This window comes from Schistocerca cancellata, chromosome 5, assembly GCF_023864275.1.
Source record: "Schistocerca cancellata isolate TAMUIC-IGC-003103 chromosome 5, iqSchCanc2.1, whole genome shotgun sequence".
NCBI classification, from domain to species: domain Eukaryota; kingdom Metazoa; phylum Arthropoda; class Insecta; order Orthoptera; family Acrididae; genus Schistocerca; species Schistocerca cancellata.
This window is the reverse complement of record NC_064630.1, coordinates 150,701,116-150,726,528: the sequence shown is the minus strand read 5'-3', so window position 1 is coordinate 150,726,528 and position 25,413 is coordinate 150,701,116. Positions and strand designations below refer to the sequence as shown.

Here is a 25,413-nt window from a genome sequence, read left to right as displayed (position 1 = left end):
AGCTATACACGAGGGTACATGTACGAAAGCGAAAGTTAAAGTGTAAAGGAGGAAAACATGGAATGATTGACTGCGTATCAATGGACCGTAAGGCAGTTTTGTATGTAAGAAGAAATATTTAGTTGTAAGTATTATTATTATAAGGGACGATGCTCAGCACACCCTGAATTATTTTGGAATATTGAGGGAATGGTGCAGGGTACCGAAAAAGGGCTCCACCAGCAATGTGTATATTAAGTGGTAGATATTTTTTGTGTGTATAAACGTATGTATGAATGTGTGAAAGGCAAAAGAAGCTCTGTACATGTACGGAACTTAAACAACGTAGAAGTGTATAAGGAAAATTAAACTCTAAGACAACCTCGTATAAACAGGTATACCTAACGTCAAGAAACAACTTAATTAAAACCGTAAGACTCTACGAGTTTACGAGAAAATACGAAAAACCTGATACAAAGTGCAACATTAGCGATGCTTCACTCATGTATGCAGAAGGAAGGCATGAATTACTTTATCCACTTGAAACATGAAAGGATAAATCATGTTAAAATTATATCTTTCATACATATAACGATTTACGGTCACAAAGAATGAAAATGATATCGCCGCTGTACGAGAAACAGATAAGTAGTGTGATCGACGACCTGTAAGCAAAGGAATCTTCTATAAAATAAACTGTGAAAGAAAAAAAAAAAAGTCATACAGAATTTCATGCTGCACTGAAGCTATGAAAGTCTGATTGTTCGTGTACATAGATTTTCATGACAACCGATGCATTAAAATGTCTGTATTTTTTCTCCCATGATAACACAAGACACTTATAAGCGCACTTTAATTGAAGATGATACACGCACACAAGGGCGTGCCGCTATTATGAAACACTGTACATATTAATAGTAGCTACACCCTGAACTTCAAGATTTTATGTTTATATGTCTATGTTAATGTAGGAAATTTTATTAGAGGTAATGATTTACAAGCACACCAGAACGTGCTTAAGCACAAAACACTGTACATATTAGGGTTACGCTGCATATAAATGATTATTTCGTGCATTTTCAGATTTTATAGGTAAAAACCGTAGCATACACGTAGTCGTTGCCATTACCCTAAGTAGAAGGTAGAAAATTCCCTTCCCAAGCTGCAGTGGAGCGGCTACAGGTGTGTTCTCTGCATGCTGAGGCATGTCGTTGCGTATGAAGAATACGTAACGAAGGTAAACCTTAACTTACACTCGAGTTCAAGAAGGAAAACAAAGGACTTGTTCCTTCTAACAGATTAATGGAAAAGGTGTGTGTGTGTCAGTAAAATCTAAGACGAAGAACCCACTATGAGTGGTCAAAAATTTTTTCAATTTTAGTCGATAGTTTTTTCCTGTAATTAATGTAACCAATGTATTGTATGTGTTGTATGTTATACCATTGTATGTGATGTATTTTGTATTTAATGCCAAGTCCCGTGACTTACAAATTTGTGAATACTTATGTACATTGACCAGAAGTATTGAGGGGAATGAATCTCGGTACAATAGGTAAAAGGGGTTAATGCGAAGAAAAAAGTGTAGTGAAAAGAAAAGTGAAACTACCAGGATACTGTACTGAGGAAAATCACCAGCTTGCAACCTGAAGGAAGAAGAGTTACAAGCTATCAAGAGTCTTAATGCTGACAAGATGTATTGGTACAGCCAGTTGTAAGGCAAATGTGACTGTTGTAATGAAGACTGAAGATTATGAGCATAAGATCTAGGACCTACTAGATCTTTCCACGTACCAAAAACTAAGTGTGGGTCTGATGGAGCAGATCATACGGAATATGAATCTGTTAATCAAGATGTCATCTCTCTCAGTGTACATACAGAGGAACCTGTGCAACACAGAAGCCCTTCCACCTTGGCTGTATGGATTACCAAAGACTTATTAGTAATAATGCTCCATTAAGACTAATTGTTAGCATCCCTGACTCACTGACACATAAATGGCAAAAATCTGGCCTCTCTGCTCCCCCCCACATGTGGGAAAGTCTGACATACACATAAAGGAGTCAGGAATTTTACAGAGAGCTGCAGAAACAAACTTGGACCAAACAACATCCTGGCCAGCTCTGATGTTGTTTCTTTGTTTACCAAAGTGTCACTCAATGAACTCTGGGGTATATCAGTTCCATTTTCCTGTTAGACATCACCAAAATCCTACATGTATGTCTCACCACAAGCTATACCATGTGGAATGGGAACTTCTACAAACAGCTGGAAGGTATCGCCATGAGTAATCTACTTAGTCCAGTGGTGGCCAACTTCTCCGTGGAACATTTCAAAGCACAGGCACTGGACTTGGCATCTTGTAAAACTAAGGTACAGACAGATAAGTCAATGATATCTTCACTGTGTGGAGCTGTAGTGAGGAACAGCTCAGTGACTTCTTAAGACACCTGAACAGCTTCCATGCCAACATAAAATTAGCCATGGAAGTAGGAAAGGACCAACAACTACCCTTTCTAGATGTGCTGGTCACAAGGGATGGTGAAAACTTGGGGCACAGAGTGTATCGAAAACCGACACACATGGACTGATACCTGCACAGACTGTCAAATCATCTAACATAAGTGGAATTGCAGGTTGAGGGAGGTGGAGAAATCGGCGGTGGCACAGCATGCACTGTGTGAGATTGACAACACAGTAATATTTGCCAACACAGAAGAGCTATCACACCTGCTTGTTTAGGGAAGCTATAGAAATACACAAACATGTCAATAGCTTGAACAAGATTTAAGGAAGCCCCAAGGAGAACAGATCCTGGATTCTCCTGCTGCAAAGAATGGCCATTCTAGGTAATGAGGGGAGAACTATAGCAGTAATGACCACAGAAAAGGCCTTGGAAGTTGGCACACCAGGTACACACAATCTGTGGCCACGAGCTCGACACCAGCACACCACAAGCAATGGAGGATGAAGCTCTGGACAATGCCAGCCATTTGTACTGGCAAAATGTCACAAAAATCATCAAACAAATGTTGGGTGAAGAACCCGTAACAGAAGCCAACATGCAATTTATCAAATGCAATGTTCCTTTATCAAGATGACATTTTGGCTCCTGACCTAGGTCAGGTAATGTTTTCTGTTTAACTGAGATTACTGGCAGTGGAGGCTGACCAAATACAGCCATTCTGTTTTTCAGGTCGCTCAAGTACCACTGCTGATGAGTGTATTCAATACAGTCCACTTAATACATTAATCTATTACATGAAAGCTGTCACTAGCAGACATTATGCACCACACATTATGGCCATGCCGCGATAATTGTTTTTATGTATTTGCCAAAACAAACATCCATTAGTTTTCACACTCAAACCAATACCATAATCTGCTAAATAAAATACCATCTTACTGGAAAATATGAAGTATGTACAGTTATACTGTCTACAGTAATCACTAGGCAGCAGAGTTGCTATTTGTCAAAAAGTTTCTCCTTGACACTTTTTTGTTTGCAGCCCACCACTCCATGTCAATGCATTATCTCTACCTGTGGATGCAGAAAACAAAATAGAATGTGTCAACTGCACTGCACAGGCTTAATGTCACAGGTCATTATCCTGGAAGAGTACCACAATACACACATCAAAAAAAGTTTTGCATCATCCCGGTTCTCAGATCTCCTGAAGATAGATGTTGACTCTAGATATTTTATCACAGACACAGTCCCTTTGACTGTTCAGAAATGCCACTAAACCCGCCCAAAGATTTAAACAATCATGCATGAGCAGTGCCTATTAGATGGAGGGGGTCTGACAGCCGATCCATTCCAGTCATTCCACCAGGAAGGAGGTACATGGCTCATGTTGTCTGTAGTTCAACCATGACTAGACGGTCAATACCATGGTTCGATTGCATCTGCACTGTTACTTTGTGCCAGGAAGGGCTCTAAACAACGCAAGTGTCCAGCCGTCTCAACAAGGCAAGTGTCCAGGCGTCTCTGAGTGAACCAAAGCAATGTTGTTCAGACATGGAGGGGATACAGAGACACAGGAACTGTTAATGGCATGCCTCACTCAGGCCACCCAAGGGCTACTACTGCAGTGAATGACCGCTGCGTACGGATTATGGCTCGGAGGAACCCTGACAGCAGCACCACCATGTTGAATAATGCTTTTCATGCAGCCACGGGACGTCATGTTATGACTCAAGCTGTGTGCAATAAGCTGCATGATGTGCAACTTCACTCCTGACGTCCATGGCTAGGTAAATCTTTGCAACCACAACACCGTGCAGCGCAGTACGGATGGGTCCAACAACATGCTGAATCGACCGTTCAGGATTGGCATCACATTCTCTTCACCTATGAGTGTCTCATATGCCTTCACAACCAGACAATCGTCAGAGATGTGTTTTTAGGCAACTCGGCCAGGCAGAATGCCTTAGACACACTGTCCAGCGTGTGCAGCAAGGTGGATGTTCCCACCGTATGCCACTGGTGGTTAAGGAAGGCGCCATAACAGCTCTACGATACATGAATGCCATCCTCTGACCAGTAGAGGAACCATATCGGCAGCATATTGGAGAGGCGTTCGTTTTCATGGACAACAATTGGAGCCCTCATCGTGCACATCTTGTGAATGACTTCCTTCAGGATAACGACATTGCTTGACTAGAGTGGCCAGCATATTCTCCAGACATGAACCCTATCAAACATGCCTGGGATAGATTAAAAAGGGCTGTTTATGGACGACATGACCCACCAACCACTCTGAGGGACCTAACCCAAACCGCCGTTGAAGAGTGGGATAATCTGGACCAACAGTGCCTTGATGAACTTGTGGATAGTACGTCACAATGAATACAGGCATGCACCAATGCATAAGGATGTGCTACTGGGTATTAGAGGTACCAGTGTGTACAGCAATCTGGACCACCACCTCTGAAGGTCTTGCTGTATGGTGGTACAACAGGCAATGGCGTGGTTTTAATGAGCAATAAAAAGGGTGGAAATGATGTTTATGTTGATCTCTATTCCAATTTTCTGTACAGGCTCTGGAACTCTTGGAACCGAAGTGATGCAAAACTTTTTTTGATGTGTGTATGTCATAAAGCAATACCTCCTGCCTGCTGGATTCCCCATGTATATCTAAATGTATATTCTGCAAACCACTGTGAAGTGCGTGGCAGATTAAGAGTTTCTTTATGTTCCACTGACATATTCAGAGCGGGAAGAATGATTGCTTAAATGCTCCTCTGTGTACTGTACTTACTCTAAACTTGTACTCACAATCCTTATGTGAGCAATAAGTAGGGTGTTTTAGTACATTCCTAGAATCATCATTTAAAGCCGGTTCTTGAAACTTTGTAAGTAGGCTTTCTCAGGATAATTTACGTCTTTATCTGTGACTATTCATGCTGCCCTTCTCTGTATACATTCACCATCCCACGTTAATCCTATTTGGTACAAGTCCCACACATTAGAGCAATATTCCAGAATGGCTCACATGTGTGATTTGTAAGCAATCTCCTTTGTATACTGATTGCATTTTCCCACTATTCTATCAATAAACTGAAGTCTACCACCTGCTTTCCTCACAACTGAGCCTATGTGATCATTCCATTTCACCTCCCTACAAAGTGTTTCAAGCAGGAATTTTTAGGAGCTGCCCAATTTCAACTGTGACTCATAGACACTATAGTCACAGAATAGTATTTCTTCTTTTTTTGTGAAGTGCACAATTCTACATTCCTGAACACTTAACAAGCAAGTTGAACTTTGTACCACTTTGAAATCTTATCAACATCTGACTGAATAGATTCGTTTTTGGGGGGAGTCTGCCATGAGCAAAACACAGTTTTATCCTTTCTTCTATTTCCTAGACACATTCACTGAAGTTTCAGTCTCATCAGTGGGCTTTTATTTTCTTTCTATTAAGCAGGAAAAGTGCTCTATACTCCTTGTAAACACATAAATTTGATTTTTTAAAGACAGTATTCACAGTGCTTTGAATGCTGTGGTTTTCCTGATTTTTAAAGTTTTAATTGCAACTGTTTTCTTTCAGCAAGCATACAGAACTTAATGTAGAAAAGTTACTTACTTTGAAAGTCTATGGTTGGGAATGTTATGGTTAGGCCAAACTTAAACTAATTCTATCTGGGAGTGTGTGTTTGTGTGTGTGTGTGTGTGTGTGTGTGTGTGTGTGAGTGTGTGTCAGTTCTACCACCCACCCACCCACCCACATGCACATCTTCCCCCCCCCCCCCCCCAAAAAAAAAGGCAAGGTAAAAAACTGATTATAAACTGCACTAACTGCACTGCTGCTTCTGAAATATCTCTCAGAAGCTCAATATTGCTAACTTGATGGGTTGGTTCTATTGAATACAAGAAGTTTCATTCATTAGAGACATGTGTAATTTTTTTCTGTTGAAAGGACAAGTGCAAGCACATTAATACATCCTTACACACCATAAAAGGACAATGGTATAATTACTGTGCAAATAGAAACAAAAAAAAAATCTTAGTAACTTTCAGAAGAGACCAGCACAAAAGCAAAGTTACATAAATACTAACTTTTGGAAACAGACGTCACTTCTTCTAGCAAAAGAGAGGAAATATTTGGAGAAAATAGCACTAATCAGAGATTAATTAAGAAAGTGCGATCACTCCTCTTTCTGCTCAGAAGTCAAGGGAGAAACTGCACCCAAGGTAAATTGATAAAATTGCTCTAATGATCAACATTTCATTTCCTATTGACCAATCACTTGTCTGTAATCATTTTTTTTATGCGATTATGTGAAAGTGTTGAAAGTTAAATAAAAATTTAAAAAGTAGTGGGAAATATATATTCATTTTGTTAACAATAAAACAGTAATGTTAAAAGCACACATACCAGGCAGTCTGGTCCAGTATCAGGTGATATAAGTGCTGCAAAATTATAATCACCCACAAGTCTGGACACACTTGGCAAAGTACCGGTTTGAATGTTGTTTACAAATCCACTATTTTGTGTATCCTGCATTTGTAATGTTGATGCATCAAAATCTGAATTCTCCCAGATGCTTGGATCCTGTGTAAACAAAAAATTTTGTGGTAGAGTAAAAATCTTAATACACACTTAAAATACATCACATTACCACTAATAGCACTTTCTCCAGATTCATTTCAGCTGCCGAAAAGCTATGTTACTTTTAGAGGTACACACCAAAAACAACTGACTGAAAACAAATTATATTTTCTGTACAATTTTTTGCATCCTTGAGAAGAAAAATTCTTTTCTAATTTTACTGATAAAAATTTACAGTGCTCATAACACAGAATATTTGTGTCAGTTACAAGAAAAGAATAATCATTGTCCCTACTTTGCATGATGCACATAATTCTTTTTGACACCTATGAAAACGTGACTTCACTCAATAGCAATAACTTTAAAGTACCTTCAAAATAACACAAAAAATAAATTATATATATATATATATATATATATATATATATAGAAAGATGAGAGACTTACCAAACAAAAGCGCTGGCAGGTCGATAGACACACAAACAAACACAAACATACACACAAAATTCAAGCTTTCGCAACAAACTGTTGCCTCATCAGGAAAGAGGGAAGGAGAGGGAAAGACAAAAGAATATGGGTTTTAAGGGAGAGGGTAAGGAGTCATTCCAATCCCGGGAGCGGAAAGACTTACCTTAGGGGGAAAAAAGGACAGGTATACACTCGCACACACACACATATCCATCAGCATATACCATATACCAACACCAATATATTTTTCCCACGTGGAATGTTTCCCTCTATTATATATATATATATATATATATATATATATATATATATAAAAACAAAGATGATGTGACTTACCAAACGAAAGCGCTGGCAGGTTGATAGACACACAAACAAACACAACACATACATACACACAACATTCAAGCTTTCGCAAGCAACGGTTGCTTCATCAGGAAACAGGGAAGGAGAGGGAAAGACGAAAGGATGTGGGTTTTAAGGGAGAGGGTAAGGAGTCATTCCAATCCCGGGACCGGAAAGACTTACCTTAGGGGGAAGAAAGGACAGCTATACACTCGCGCGCGCGCGCACGCGCACGCGCACGCACACACACACACACACACACACACACACACACACACACACACACACACAAGCAGACATTTGTAAAGGCAAAGAGTTTGGGCAGAGATGTCAGTCGAGGCAGAAGTACAGAGGCAAAGATGTTGTTGAAATACAGGTGAGGTATGAGCCACGGCAACTTTAAATTAGCGGAGGTTGAGGCCTGGTGGATAACGAGAAGAGAGAATATACTGAAGGGCAGGTTCCCATCTCCGGAGTTCTGACAGGTTGGTGTTAGTCGGAAGTATCCAGATAGCCCGGACGGTGTAACACTGTGCCAAGATGTGCTGGCCGTGCACCAAGGCATGTTTAGCCACAGGGTAATCCTCATTACCAATAAACACTGTCTGCCTGTGTCCATTCATGCGAATGGACAGTTTGTTGCTGGTCATTCCCACATAGAAAGCTTCACAGTGTAGGCACGTCAGTTGGTAAATCACGTGGGTGCTTTCACGTGTGGCTCTGCCTTTGATCGTGTACACCTTCCGGGTTACAGGACTGGAGTAGGTGGTGGTAGGAGGGGGCATGGGACAGGTTTTACACCGGGGGCAGTTACAAGGGTAGGAGCCAGAGGGTAGGGAAGGTGGTTTGAGGATTTCATAGGGATGAACTAAGAGGTTACGAAGGTTAGGTGGACGGTGGAAAGACACTCTTGGTGGAGTGGGGAGGATTTCATGAAGGATGGATCTCATTTCAGGGCAGGATTTGAGGAAGTCGTATCCCTGCTGGAGAGCCACATTGAGTCTGATCCAGTCCCGGAAAGTATCCTGTCACAAGTGGGGCACTTTTGGGATTCTTCTGTGGGAGGTCCTGGGTTTGAGGGGATGAGGAAGTGGCTCTGGTTATTTGCTTCTGTACCAGGTCGGGAGGGTAGTTGCGGGATGCGAAAGCTGTTTTCAGGTTGTTGGTGTAATGGTTCAGGGATTCCGGACTGGAGCAGATTCATTTGCCACGAAGACCTAGGCTGTAGGGAAGGGACCGTTTGATGTGGAATGGGTGGCAGCTGTCATAATGGAGGTACTGTTGCTTGTTGGTGGGTTTGATGTGGATGGACGTGTGAAGCTGGCCTTTGGACAGATGGAGGTCAATGTCAAGGAAAGTGGCATGGGATTTGGAGTAGGACCAGGTGAATCTGATGGAACCTAAGGAGTTGAGGTTGGAGAGGAAATTCTGGAGTTGTTCTTCACTGTGAGTCCAGATTATGAAGATGTCATCAATAAATCTGTACCAAACTTTGGGTTGGCAGGCCTGGGTAACCAAGAAGGCTTCCTCTAAGCGACCCATGAATAGGTTGGCGTACGAGGGGGCCATCCTGGTACCCATGGCTGTTCCCTTTAATTGTTGGTATGTCTGGCCTTCGAAAGTGAAGAAGTTGTGGGTCAGGATGAAGCTGGCTAAGGTAATGAGGAAAGAGGTTTTAGGTAGGGTGGCAGGTGATCAGCGTGAAAGGAAATGCTCCATCGCAGCGAGGCCCTGGACGTGCGGAATATTTGTGTATAAGGAAGTGGCATCAATGGTTACAAGGATGGTTTCCGGGAGTAACAGATTGGGTAAGGATTCCAGGCGTTCGAGAAAGTGGTTGGTGTCTTTGATGAAGGATGGGAGACTGCATGTAATGGGTTGAAGGTGTTGATCTATGTAGGCAGAGATACATTCTGTGGGGGCTTGGTAACCAGCTACAATGGGGCGGCCGGGATGAATGGGTTTGTGAATTTTAGGAAGAAGGTAGAAGGTAGGGGTGCGGGGTGTCGGTGGGGTCAGGAGGTTGATGGAGTCAGGTGAAAGGTTTTGTAGGGGGCCTAAGGGTCTGAGGATTCCTTGAAGCTCTGCCTGGACATCAGGAATGGGATTACCTTGGCAAACTTTGTATGTAGTGTTGTCTGAAAGCTGACACAGTCCCCCAGCCACATACTCCCGACGATCAAGTACCACGGTCGTGGAATCCTTGTCCGCCGGAAGAATGACGATGGATCGGACAGCCTTCAGATCACAGATAGCCTGGGCTTCAGCAGTGGTGATGTTGGGGGTAGGATTAAGGTTTTTTAAGAAGGATTGAGAGGCAAGGCTGGAAGTCAGAAATTCCTGGAAGGTTTGGAGAGGGTGATTTTGAGGAAGAGGAGGTGAGTCCCGCAGTGACGGAGGACGGAACTGTTCCAGGCAGGGTTGAATTTGGATAGTGTCTGGGGGAGTTGGATCATTAGGAGTAGGATTAGGATCATTCTTCTTCATGGCAAAGTGATATTTCCAGCAGAGAGTACGAGTGTAGGACAGAAAATCTTTGATGAGGGATGTTTGGTTTAATCTGGAAGTGGGGCTGAAGGTTAGGCCTTTGGATAGGACAGAGGTTTCGGATTGGGAGAGAGGTTTGCAGGAAAGGTTAACTACTGAATTTATTAATAAATAAAAGTCCTCAATCTTTCCTCTCCCACATCCACACCAGCTGTTCAGAGCATCCTTCTACAGGCCAACTGCAAATTAGAACAGCATGCCACCCTCCACCTCAAAAAACTATCCAATCTCCTGGTTTCCCACCTCCAGAAAGGCAACTCACTCACGCTTCACAATCTTTCCAGCAAACCACAACCTCCTCTCATTGCACACAGACCCAGTCTCTCCCATCTACTCAATCTCCCACTTCCAGCTCCATTCCCCCCAAAACCTCAAAATTCCAATCAACACAATCTGGAACCACAACACCCTAATTCAGTGGTTAACCTTTCCTCCAAACCTCTCTCCCAATACGAAACCTCTGTCCTATCCAAAGGCCTAACCTTCAGCCCCACTCCCAGATTCAACCAAACAGCCCTCGTCAAAGATTTACTGTCCTACACTCGTATTCTCTACTGGAAATATCACTTTGCCACGAAGAAGAATGATCCAACTCCCCAAGACACTATCCAAATTCAACCCTGCCTGGAACAGTTCCGTCCTCCGTCACAGTGGGACCCACCTCCTCTTCCTCAAAATAACCCTCTCCAAACCTTCCAGAAATTGCTGACATCCAGCCTTGCCTCTCAATCCTTCTTAAAAACCTTAATCCTATTCCCAACATCACCACTGCTGAAGCCCAGGCTATCCGTGATCTGAAGGCTGACCGATCCATCGTCATTCTTCCGGCGGACAAGGGTTCCACGGCCGTGGTACTTGATCGTCGTGAGTATGTGGCTGGGGGTCTGCATCAGTTTTCAGACAACACTACATACAAAGTTTGCCAAGGTAATCCCATTCCTGATGTCCAGGCGGAGCTTCAAGGAATCCTCAGACCCTTAGGCCCCCTACAAAACCTTTCACCTGACTCCATCAACCTCCTGACCCCACCGACACCCCACATCCCTACATTCTACCTTCTTCCTAAAATTCACAAACCCAATCATCCCGGCCGCCCCATTGTAGCTAGTTACCAAGCCCCCACAGAACGTATCTCTGCCTACGTAGATCAACACCTTCAACCCATAACATGCAGTCTCCCATCCATCATCAAAGACACCAACCACTTTCTTGAACGCCTGGAAACCTTACCCAATCTGTTACCCCCGGAAACCATCCTTGTAACCATCGATGCCACTTCCTTATACACAAATATTCCGCACGTCCAGGGCCTCGCTATGATGGAGCACTTCCTTTCATGCTGATCACCTGCCACCCTACCAAAAACCTCTTTCCTCATTACCTAAGCCAGCTTCATCCTGACCCACAACTCCTTCACTTTCGAAGGCCAGACATACCAACAATTAAAGGGAACAGCCACGGGAACCAGGATGTCCCCCTCGTACGCCACCTACTCATGGGTCACTTAGAGGAAGCCTTCTTGGTTACCCAGGCCTGCCAACCCAAAGTTTGGTACAGATTTATTGATGACATCTTCATGATCTGGACTCACAGTGAAGAAGAACTCCAGAATTGCCACTTTCCTTGACGTTGACCTCCATCTGTCCAAAGGCCAGCTTCACACGTCCATCCACATCAAACCCACCAACAAGCAACAGTACCTCCATTATGACAGCTGCCACCCATTCCACATCAAACGGTCCCTTCCCTACAGCCTAGGTCTTCGTGGCAAATGAATCTGCTCCAGTCCGGAATCCCTGAACCATTACACCAACAACCTGAAAACAGCTTTCGCATCCCGCAACTACCCTCCCGACCTGGTACAGAAGCAAATAACCAGAGCCACTTCCTCATCCCCTCAAACCCAGAACCTCCCACAGAAGAATCCCAAAAGTGCCCCACTTGTGACAGGATACTTTCCGGGACTGGATCAGACTCAATGTGGCTCTCCAGCAGGGATACGACTTCCTCAAATCCTGTCCTGAAATGAGATCCATCCTTCATGAAATCCTCCCCACTCCACCAAGAGTGTCTTTCCACCATCCACTTAACCTTCGTAACCTCTTAGTTCATCCCTATGAAATCCTCAAACCACCTTCCCTACCCTCTGGCTCCTACCCTTGTAACTGCCCCCAGTGTAAAAACTGTCCCATGCACCCCCCCCCCCCCCAACCACCACCTACTCCAGTCCTGTAACCCAGAAGGTGTACACGATCAAAGGCAGAGCCACGTGTGAAAGCACCTACGTGATTTACCAACTGACCTGCCTACACTGTGAAGCTTTCTATGTGGGAATGACCAGCAACAAACTGTCCATTCACATGAATGGACACAGGCAGACAGTGTTTATTGGTAATGAGGATCACCCTGTGGCTAAATATGCCTTGGTGCACGGCCAGCACATCTTGGCACAGTGTTACACCGTCCGGGTTATCTGGATACTTCCCACTAACACCAACCTGTCAGAACTCCGGAGATGGGAACTTGCCCTTCAGTATATTTTCTCTTCTCGTTATCCGCCAGGCCTCAACCTCCGCTAATTTCAAGTTGCCGCCGCTCATACCTCACCTGTATTTCAACAACATCTTTGCCTCTGTACTTCTGCCTCGACTGACATCTCTGCCCAAACTCTTTGCCTTTACAAATGTCTGCTTGTGTGTGTGTGTGTGTGTGTGTGTGTGTGTGTGTGTGTGTGTGTGTATAGCTGTCCTTTCTTCCCCCTAAGGTAAGTCTTTCCGGTCCCGGGATTGGAATGACTCCTTACCCTCTCCCTTAAAACCCACATCCTTTCGTCTTTCCCTCTCCTTCCCTGTTTCATGATGAAGCAACTGTTGGTTGCGAAAGGTTGAATTTTGTGTGTATGTTTGTGTGTCTATCAACCTGCCAGCGCTTTTGTTTGGTAAGTCACATTATCTTTGTTTTTAGATATATTTTTCCCACGTGGAATGTTTCCCTCTAATATATATGTCTGGCCTTCTGCATCTACACAGACCAGGTAACACTGCAAAATTGGTTACAAGTATAATATTTCCTAAATATTCCCACAACTGTAAGGGATAGAAATGCGTTTTGTGCACCTGTACAGAAAAAAGAAATGTCTCTAAGGAACATGATAACATCACATGCAACACAGTGGCCCCATGTGCCGTGGTGCCTATAATATGTTCCCCTGCACACTTCATAAGCAGATTTATATTCCAAAGATTTCTAATATTAAATAAAATTTCACAACAAAATTGTTTTTTGCACACTCAAAGCTGTACACTCTATTTCCCTGAAAAGATATTAAACCTCAATTGTCAGAAACTGAAGAGTCACTTTAATCCCAACAAAGCTCTGCTACAAACAGTTAAGTTCCCTCTTTTTAAACACTGTTGCATGTACTGATAGCTTCTTTCTGTGCAATGATATTGTCACTATCCAGCATAACTTGAGAGCTTGTGAGTGTAGGTTCAGTTTACGTGCCTTGTGTGCGATTGATTATTCTTAATACAATAGCACTGAAAGACAAAGAACTTAACAGAAGTATGAAAAGAATAGACTGTAAACACAACACATTGAGTTGCAGACAGGCACATTGAAAAGACTGTTACACATTGAGCTTTTGGCCAAAGCCTTTTCCAGAAAGGAAAACACATACACACTCACAAACAAGCGCACATCATGCACATACAACCGCTTCCTCCAGCCACTCTGAAATTGTATCCCTTGCACTCCAGCACCTGGAAGAGCATTTCAGACATCACCTCCATAAGTTATCCAGCCTGCTGACATCCTACTGTCTCCATGAGGCATCACTATCCAACCCCTATCCTACCCAGACCGTTCCTCCTCATCAATCTCCACATCACCCAGACCCTGCCTAGCTGACCTTTTAAACTTGCTACATCCCCCAAAACCCCCTTCCAACATTTGTGAGACATTCACAAACTTTCACAGACAGGCACTATCCCATGGACCTAGTTTGCAAACAGATTTCCCTTATCATATGCCCACACACCCCCAAGTACCAGCTACAAAGGTGTGCCCCCATTGTCACCCAATAACACCCCAGACTGGAACATCTGAACCACATTCTTTACCACAGTTTCGATTATCTATCAACATGACTTGAAGTGAGGGACATCTTACCAAGACCCTACCCATGCTCCTAAAGTGGTAATCCAGCACCAACAAAAACCTCCACAACATCCTAGTCCATCACTATGCCACTCCCAATCCCTGTGGAAGTCCCTGGGGCAAGAGCCACCCAATTCACCTACCCAGCACTTTCTATTCCAGTTCTGTCACAGGCTTATCCTGCCCCATCAGTGACTGGGCCACCTATAAAAGCAGCCATGTCATATACCAGCTTTGTAAATTGTCACGACCACCAACCAGCTGTCCCCCAGAAGAAATGGCTGCTGCTGAACTTGGTCGAGCACAAAGTGCATCACCTTAGAGCACAACAAACAGCTGAACATAATGTGCTTGACTTCAATGGCTGCTTCACAACCCAGACCATATGGATCCTCCCTTTCTTGGAATTGCGCAATTGGCAGTTATACTTACAACAGATCCTCCACTCCTGAAACCATCCCAGGCTCAACCTATCATAACCTACTACCCCAAACTCTCCATCCAACAGTTTCTGTCCCCTCTGTCCTATCACCTCTTCCCGATTCACATTCCCTCACCCTTACTGTGCTCTACTCTCTGCAACATACCCATCAGTCAATTCCCCTTTTCTTCTCTCCTTTCCCATTCCCCCTCCCTGTCCTCCCTCACCCACAGCCACACTATGCCTGGCAGCCTTGTACTGCCACCTAGTTCCTGCACACTCCACCAGGCAGCGATGTCTGCGTTTCCCCCACCTGAACCCTGCTATCCCTCCCCCTTCCCCACCCCACTCCGGACTGTTGCTTCCGTTCAACATGATACAGTTGCCTTCTGGCCAGAGTGACCAGAGCAAGTGGTCATATGTGCAAGATGTGTGCTTGCTTGTGTTAATGTGTATGTGAGATTACCTCTACAAATGAGGCTTTGGCTGAAAGCTCAATGTGTAACAGCCTGTTCATTGCACTTGTCTGCAACTCTACATGTCATCATTATTGTGAGTATCAATTTATCCTTTTCCTAATATTGTTGGTATTCCAACCAGGACTTTCTATTGTTAGACAACGAACTTACAGCTTTAACAGTGATCAGGAGTAGCAGTTTTTTTGTTTTTGTTTTTTGTTGAATTCAAAAGAAAATCTGTATGGGTATTGTATAACAGTAGTGTGTGTGTTCCCACGTAATGGAGAATGTCACTTTTCAACAAATCATGCAAACTTTAGAGTGATTTTCCTGTGAATTCTGAACTACAAAAACAAAGACAGAAACTTAAAATCTATATTAACATTACAGCAAATGTATGTTTACAAAGTCAAATCAGCAAAATAATGTGACACTGGCCTCTTACAAAATCTGTTATATCTTAGCAAGAAAGGATAAACCTTCCAGTGACAGGAAAGTAATTAAGGAAGCAATGATCAGTGCCATGGAATCTCTATTTGATGGTCACAAAGATACACCTGCAATTATGTTTTCTATACAAGGACTTCAACTGTCTCATCAAACTACTGCTAATGTGTTGAACAGATTTATAAAAATTCAGAATCTCAGTTATATCAAAACCTGCAACTGTTTGAATATTTTTTGCTTCAGTTTGATGAAAGCACTGACATTTATGACATCGGAGAGTCGTTATTTATTAGAATGGTATTTCATGATTTTACAGTTAAGGAGCAATTTGTAAAATTGCTGCCATTTCTTGAATGTACTAGGGGAGAAGGCATATTTAACGCGTTCATGAAATTTGTGAAAGGTAACAACTTTCCACTTTTTAAACTTGTTGCTATAACATCAGATAGGGTGCCTTCAATGACTGGAAAGAATAACGAGTTTGTTCTCTTATGCTAATGATGATTCATTTCCACAATTTCTTTTTTATCACTGCATTATACACTATGAAGGTTTGTGCACATAGGTTTTGAAGTCTGATCAAATCATGAAAATTTTAACTCGTATAGTAAATTGCATCCGATCATCATCTACATGTCACTGATTGTTCAGAAATCTTCAGAATATATCAGATTATGAGCATGGTCATATGATTCTTCTTGCAGACTGAAGGGGAGAAACTCTGGAACAATTCTGTAGTCTTCTAGATAAGATAAAGAGATTTTGTGAAATCAGTTCCTGGACAATTTTGTCAAGAATTCAATGAGATATCTTGATTCACCAGATTTCACCTCAAAATTGAATGAGCTAAATCTCCAATTGCAAGGGATAAATCACGACATTTCAGCCATGATAAGTGCATAAATGCTTTTCAGAGGTAACTAAAATTATGTATTTAATATTTAAAGGAAATTTCCTATAATACTTTCCAGGCTTGAATTCAATTCTGGAAACCATAAATGGTGGCGAATGTGATTATCTGTCTTACACCACAGATCAATCCCAGTCACAGAATATAGTAAAAGGTTTAGCCAGTTTTCAGCACTAGACCAAATGATCACGTTTATCAATAATCCATTCATTTCATTTGACGTTGCTGAATTTTGAAGTAGCATATGTGCGATCTTCAGAAATTGTAAACTTCAAGAATTACACCTAGAAATTTTAAATCTTCAAGGAGATATATCTTTGAAATCGTCTTTTGCTACTTCAAGCAATTTCTGGGCTTTGGTGCTAAGGAATAAATATCTCATATTTGTTAGTGTTTCTCTGAAAGCATCTACATCTACACGGTTACTCTGCAATACACACTTAAGTGCCTGGCAGAGGGTTCACCGAATCATTTTCATACTACTTCTCTACCATTCCACTCTCGAATGGCGCGTGGAAAAAGGAACACCTAAATCTTTCTGTTCAAGCTCTGATTTCTCTTATTTTATTCTGATGATCATTTCTCCCTACGGAGGTGGGTGTCAACAAAATATTTTTGCATTCGGAAGAGAAAGATGGTGATTAAAAGTTCGTAAATAGATCTCGCCGCAAAGAAAACCACCTTTGTTTCAGCGACTGCCACCCAAACTCGCGTATCATATCAGTGAAACACTCACCCCTATTGCGCGATAACACGAAACGAGCTGCCCTTCTTTGCACTTTTTCGATGTCCTCCGTCAATCCTACCTGGTAAGGATCCCACACCGTGCAGCAATATTCCAGCAGAGGACGGACAAGAGTAATGTAGGCTGTCTCTTTAGTGGTTTGTCGCATCTTCTAAGTGTTCTGCCAACAAAGCACAGTATTTGTTTCACCTTCCCTACAATATTATCTATGTGGTCTTTCCAATTTAAGTTGATTGTAATTGTAATTCCTAGGTATTTAGTCGAATTGGCAGCCCTTAGATTTGTGCAATTTATCGTATACATTAAATTTATCGGATTTCTTTTAGTACCCGTGTAGATAACCTCGCACTTTTCTTTGTTGAGTGCTAATTGCCACTTTTGGCCCCATACAGAAATATCTCTAGATAATTTTGTAATTGGAATTTATTGTTTGATGATTTTACTAGACGGTAAATAACAGCATCATCTGCAAATAATCTAAGGGGGCTGCTCAGATTATCACCTAGATCATTTATATAAATCAGGAACAGCAGAGGGTCTATGACACTACTTTGCGTAATGCCAGATATCACTTCTGTTCTACTCTATGATTTACTGTCTATCACTACGTACTGTGACCTCTGAGAGGAAATCATGAACCCAGTCACACAACTGAGATGATACTCCATATGCACGCAATTTGATTAATAGTCGCTTGTGAGGAATGGTATCAAAAGCCTTCTAGAAATCTAGGAATATGGAATCAATCTGAGATCCCTTGTCAACAGCACTCATTACATCATGGGCATAAAGAGCTAGCTGTGTTTGCAAAATAACAATATTTTCTGAATCCTTGTTGGTTATGTATCAATAAGTCATTTTCTTCAAGGTGATTCATAATGTTCGAGTACAATATATGCTCCAAAATCATACTGCAAATTGAGGTCAGTGATATGGGTCTGTAATTCAATGGGTTACTCCTATTTCCTTTCTTGAATATTGGTGTGACCTGTGCTACTTTCCAGTCTTTAGGAACAGACCTTTCGTCAAGTGAACGGTTGTATACAATTGCTAAGAAAGGCACTATTGTGTCTGCAGACTCTGAAAGGAACCTGACTGGTATACCATCTGGACCGGAAGACTTTCTTAAGTGATTTGAGTTGTTTCGCAACACCTAAGATATCTACTTTTATGCCACACATGCTAACAGCTGTTCTGGTTTGGTTTGGTTTCTTTTTTTTTTTTTTTTTTTTTTGTTGTGGTTTTAGGGCGCAAAACTTCTATGGTCATTAGCGCCCAGCCCGTGACTTAAGACAGTAAAAAACCGAAATTTAAAACCAGCAGCAATGGGAACAAAGTCAGAAAATTGGAGAAACTAAAAATAGAAGACTGCTTAAAATCCACTACAGAAAGGGGGTGATTGTCCCCAAAAAAGGCTTCAAATGACTGACGTCATTTCGCTGTCACTAATAAACTGTAGAACGCGGTCGGCGGAGCGCGTGTCATCTGCTAAAATCGACGATAGATCAGGCGATAGCTGTAGACGGGAGCGTAACGGATTAAAATAGGGGCATTCAATTAAAAGGTGTCTTACCGTCCACAGCTGAGAGCAGCGGGGACAGAGTGGGGGAGGATCGCCGCTTAAAAGATGTCGATGGCTAAAACGACAATGTCCTATCCGGAGTCTAGCTAAAATTACCTCCTCCCGACGACGCGTTCGGGAGGAAGAGGTCCAAGCGCAAGGAAGGGCTTTCACTTCCCGCAATTTATTACAGGGAAGTGCCGACCAATGGGCATGCCATAATTGAGCAACATGGCGACATAAATCGTTCCGAAGATCGGTGAAAGGAAGCGACTGAATAGCTGGCCGAGGAAGAGAGACTGCGGCCTTGGCCGCTATATCGGCCGCCTCATTCCCACAGATACCAGCGTGTCCCGGGAGCCAGAGGAACGCCACCGAGACGCCCCTCAGGTGAAGCAAGCGCAGACAGTCCTGAATCCGGTGGACCAGAGGGTGCACAGGGTAAAGAGCTTGGAGACTGAGGAGAGAGCTGAGAGAATCGGAGCAGATAACGTACTGTATCCGCTGATGGCGGCGGATGTAGTGGACAGCCTGGAGAACAGCGTAAAGCTCCGCAGTATAAACCGAACACTGGTCGGGAAGCCGAAAGCGATTTGGGGTGTCGCCAACAATATAGGCACTCCCTACACCTAACGATGTTTTCGAGCCGTCGGTGTAAATAAATGTGGCGTCCGTCATTTGTGCACATAGAGCAGCAAATGCCCGACGATAAACAAGTGTAGGGGTACCATCCTTGGGAAATTGACAAAGGTCACGGAGCAGGCAGATCCGGGGACGGAGCCAAGGCGGTGCTGTACCCCAAGTTGTCAGGAAGGGTTTAGGAAAGCGAAAGGAAAGAGAATGGAGCAGTTGACGGAAGCGGACTCCCAGGGTGGTTTGGTTTCAAATTCTGGAATATTTACTTCGTCTTCTTTTGTGAAGGAATTACGGAAAACTGTATGTAGTAACTCCGCTTTAGTGGCACCATCATCGGTAACATTTCCATTGCTATCGCACAGTGACGGTATTGGCTGTTTTTTTGCCACTGGTGTACTTTACATATGACCAGAATCTCTCTGGATTTTCTACCATATTTTGAGACAATGTTTCATTGTGGAAACTATTAAAAGCATCTCACTTTGACGTCCGCACTAAATTTCGAGCTTCCGCAAAACTTAGCCAGTCTTGGGGATTTTGCGTTCTTCTGAATTTGGCATGCTTTTTTCCATTGCTTTTGCAACAGTGTTCTGATGTGTGCTGTGTACCATGGTGGATCAGTCCCATCTCTTATTATCTTATGTGGTATGAATTAATCTATAGCAGTTGATACTGTATATTTGAATTTGAGCCATATCTAGTCTACACTTACATAATTAGCTTGGGAGGAATGGAGACTCTCTCTTAGGAAGGCAACAAGCGAATTTTTATCTGCTGTTTTAAATAGATATATTTTGTGTTTATATTTAGTGGTTTCGGTTGATACGGGATTGGGCCTCGCTACAATGACCTTGTGTTCACTAATCCCTGTATCCGTCATGACACTCTCTATTAGATCAGGATTATTTGCGGCTAAGAGGTCAAGTGTGTGTTTGCAAGCTTATTCTTCTTTGGCTCTACATATCTTTGTGAGGTCACATTTTCATCTATGTGCAGCATCAAGAATAAGTACTGACCCAGCCTGATGTACAGGGCTATTACAACTGATTGAAGCGATTTCATAAATTCACTGTAGCTCCATTCATTGACATATGGTCACGACACACTACAGATACGTAAAAAAACCTCAAAGTTTTGTTCGGCTGAAACCGCTCTTCAGGTTTATGTCGCCAGAGCGCTCGAGAGCACAGTGAGACAAAATGGTGACAGGAGCCGAGAAAGCGTATGTCGTGCTTGAAATGCACTCACATCAGTCAGTCATAACAGTGTAACGACACTTCAGGACGAAGTTCAACAAAGATCCACCAACTGCTAACTCCATTCGGCAATGGTATGCGCAGTTTAAAGCTTCTGGATGCCTCTGTAAGGGGAAATCAACGGGTCGGCCTGCAGTGAGCGAAGAAACGGTTGAACGTGTGCGGGCAAGTTTCAGGCGTAGCCCGGGGAAGTCAACGAATAAAGCAAGCAGGGAGCTAAACGTACCACAGCCGACGGTTTGGAAAATCTTACAGAAAAGGCTAAAGCAGAAGCCTTACCGTTTACAATTGCTACAAGCCCTGACACCCGATGACAAAGTCAAATGCTTTGAATTTTCGGCGCAGTTGCAACAGCTCATGGAAGAGGATGTGTTCAGTGCGAAACTTGTTTTCAGTGATGAAGCAACATTTTTTCTTAATGGTGAAATGAACAGACACAATGTGCGAATCTGGGTGGTAGAGAATCCTCACGCATTCGTGCAGAAAATTCTGCTATTCACCAAAAGTTAACGTGTTTTGTGCAATCTCACGGTTTAAAGTTTACGGCCCCTTTTTCTTCTGCGAAAAAAACGTTACAGGACACGTGTATCTGGACATGCTGGAAAATTGGCTCATGCCACAACTGGAGACCGACAGCGCCGACTTCATGTTTCAAGAGGATGGTGCTCCACCGCACTTTCATCATGATGTTCGGCATTTCTTAAACAGGAGATTGGAAAACCGATGGATCGGTCATGGTGGAAATCATGATCAGCAATTCATGTCATGGCCTCCACGCTCTCACGACTTAACCCCATGCGATTTCTTTCTATGGGGTTATGTGAAAGATTCAGTGTTTAAACCTCCTCTACCAAGAAATGTGCCGGAACTGCGAGCTCGCATCAACGATGCTTTCGAACTCATTGATGGGGACATGCTGCGCCGAGTGTGGGAGGAACTTGATTATCGGCTTGATGTCTGCCGAATCACTAAAGGGGCACATATTGAACATTTGTGAATGCCTAAAAAAACTTTTTGAGTTGTTGTATGTGTGTGCAAAGCATTGTAAAAATATCTCAAATAATAAAGTTATTGTAGAGCTGTGAAATCGCTTCAATCATTTGTAATAACCCTGTATTCACATCTAAGAGTAGCTTGTTACAGCTACACACCACATTTTTCTGAACTTACAGCAAACATGCACTGCCAAATTTCACATTAATTATTTAAGCTGTAAATCAAAGCAATTTCAGTTATAATTCTTTGAAATAATCCTTTTGCATTACATGTTTGTAGTAGTTGTAATAATTCTACTACTATTGTGGTTGTGATGGCAGCGGTGCACACACGACGTTAGGCAAGAGTTAAATGAGCCTAAGCACATAAAGTTGGACCAGCTGTGATCTAGTATAACCATAACTATAGGCTATTCACAATTTTCCTGCATTTTCATACGCAAATTTTTGGAGCTTAAGTATGCCTTATGCAGAAATAAAACTGTGTTTTTAAGTAAGGTTGAGCTGGTCTCAAAAATATCAAATTGATATAATTATCACATGGAGTTGGTGCTGAGTCACAGACAGGCACACTTAAAAAGAATGCTACAAATGTAGTCTTCAGCTATGGGATGTGGCCAAGAGACAGCTGTATCACACAGTTACTGAGTGTCCCATTCAACACGATGTGCTTCACTTTAATACCATCTGGATTCTTCAAATCAATGCCAACTTTTCTGAACTCCACAGATGGGAGCTCTCCCTGCAACATATCCTTCATTCCCATAACCCCCTCCCCGCCACTTGATCTCAACCTTTGCTAGTCCCTGTTCTCCACCCACTTATCTCATTCCCTGCTTCCATTCCAATGCTACATACAGCTCCTTTCCTAGAAATATCACCTACATAGTCCTTTTCCCTTCTCTAATCCTCCTCCTCCTCTCTCTCTCTCTCTCTCTCTCTCTCTCTCTCTCTCTCTCTCTCTCTCTCTCTCACTGTGTGTGTGTGTGTGTGTGGGGGGGGGGGGGGGGGGGGGGCAGGGAGGGGACTGTGCCCTTTTTCCTATTTCTGATGGAGGAATAAGCCTTAAAGGCACATGTTTCTAGCATTCTTTTTCACTGTGCCAGTCTGTGATTCAATGCCTAGTTTATGAGGTCAGTAGCAATTTATCCTTATAATATTGTTGTTATTCCATCCAGCACTTTCCATTGCTTGAAACTGATTTATTTTGCAGATATAGGAGTACGTTGACAAGTGAATAGGCTGGTAAATGGTCACACATTAACAGTTCTGACAAGAAGAGGAGTTTCTAAAAAGTGCAGCTACAGAAAAATACTGAAGATTAGACAAGAAGACCAGATAACTAATGAGGAAGTACTGAAATGAATTGGGGTGAAAAGAATTCTGCAGCACAACGTGACTATAAGAAGGGTTCACGGTTTAGTTGGTAGAACATATCCTGAGGCGTCAAGGAATTGTCACTCTGGTAATGGGAGGAAGTGAGGGGAGTAAAAATTGTAGAGGGAGGATACAAAGGCTTGAATGGTGTAAGCCAGTCCGAATGACTGTAGGTTGAAGGAGTAATGCAGAGCTGAGGTTTGCACAGGATATGCTAGTGTTGAGATCTGCATCAAACCATCCTTTGGAAATACAACAACCATGGCGACGACGATGACCACCACCACCACCACCACCACCACCACCACCAACAACAACATGAAAAAATTATCAAATGCTTTGTGAACATAAAACATTGTTCATTTATATACGTGTGTATGGGGTACAAACATTAGAGATTCATACTGTGATATTACCACAAAATTTCACACCTTTTAAATACGATTTGAATAAATTAAGACACCTAGAAGACAAAGGAGATAACTACATACTACCACATATTGAAAGATTGTAGCACAAAGTTGAGCGAGTAGCACTCTCATTTGGTACATTTACAGATATGTAATGCAATTTCTTCTTACCTAAATATTATTATTTGCACTTAATACTGAAATACAATGAATATGTACCATATTATCTTTCATATTCTGAATCATAGTAAGTCAATAGAAAGAATGCAAAGTAAGGATTCTTCACACTTTCACTAAAATTGGTTAAAAAATACAAAACTTTACATTTCAATGTACAGAAAGTTCTGGTTGAGAATAATGAATTATTTAAGAATAAGGGTGATGACTCACCGAAAGGCAGAAGCACTGCATCATCGACAGGTACACAAACAAAAGGTACAGAGCTTTGCTAGCTTTCAGAATAAAAATCCTTTCTCAAGTTTTAGGACACACACACACACACACACACACGTATCTCTCTACATTGTGTTCAGTCAACTGCCAGCTCTTTCCCGAGCCACGATGATTGTACTGGGGTGATGTGGGGGTGCAGGATGGGGTTGAACAAGGGATGGAGAGAAGCGGGAGGTGGGGAGGGGGTTGCGGGGAAGCGTCTAGGGGCTCATGGGAAAGTGGAAATATGTCTGTGGGATAGCTAGGGGTGCAGGTAGAGGAGGCAGCTGGCAGACTGCTGGGCACGTGATCTGCCTGATGTCTGACATATATTGGGTGAGGTACTGGGACAGGGGATGGTGCTGACACTAACACTCACTATTGGGTGGGGGATGGGGAGGACAGTGACTTACCGTAAGTTTAGACCTAGGAGGTTGTGGGAACAGAGAATGTGCTGTAAGGATAGCTCCCATCTGTGCAGCTCAGAGAAGCTGATGGTGGTGGGGAGGACCCAGATGGTAAGGGTTGTGAAGCAGCCATTGAAATCTCACGTCACGCTCTGCTGCATGTTGTGCCACTAGGTGGTTTACCTTGTTTCGGCAACAGTTTGGCGGTGGGCATTTCTTCTGGTTGACAGCCGGTCGGTTGTCATACCAATGTAAAACGTCATGCAGTAGTTGCGGCAGAGCTGGTATATAGCATGGCTGTTTTCATAGGTGGCCCGGCCTCTGACAGGGTAGGATAAGCCTGTGACAGGACTGGAGTAGGAGGTGCTGGGTGGATGGATAGGGCAGGTCTTGCACCTGGCTCTTTCACAAGGGTACGATCCCTGTGGCAGGATATAGAGGGTGGGAATGGCATAGGGATGGACTAGGATGTTGTGTAGTTTGGGTGGGCAGTGGAAACCACTTTTGCATAGGATGGATGTATCTTGGGTAGGATGTCCCTCATTTCAGGGCATGATGATAGATAATCAGAGCCCTGACAAAGGACACGGTCTTCAGTCATTGCAGTCCTGGGTGGTACTGGGTGACACAGGGGGGGGGGGGGGGAGGGGGGGGGGGTTCTTTGTTGTTGGTTCTTGGAAAGGATGTGAGGATCAGGTGTGTGTTGAGGCATGCATGAGATCTGTTTGACTAGGACTGGGGTGTGTTTCCTGTCTGCCAAGGCCTTTACGAGGCCTTCAGCATACTGGGTGAGAGAGTTCTCATCACT

At 43.0% G+C, this 25,413-nt stretch overlaps 1 protein-coding gene across 6 annotated transcripts in view; it reads right to left on the bottom strand.

Annotated features, from left to right (window-relative positions):
* LOC126189004 (cellular tumor antigen p53-like) overlaps positions 1-25,413 on the bottom strand; it is a 174,897-nt gene that overhangs the window by 89,769 nt on the left and 59,715 nt on the right. For all 6 annotated transcript variants that reach the window (XM_049930810.1, XM_049930812.1, XM_049930813.1 and 3 more), the window contains one exon: positions 6,862-7,038. In XM_049930810.1, coding sequence (XP_049786767.1) covers positions 6,862-7,038 — 177 coding nt within the window. The remainder of the gene's footprint in view (positions 1-6,861; positions 7,039-25,413) is intronic.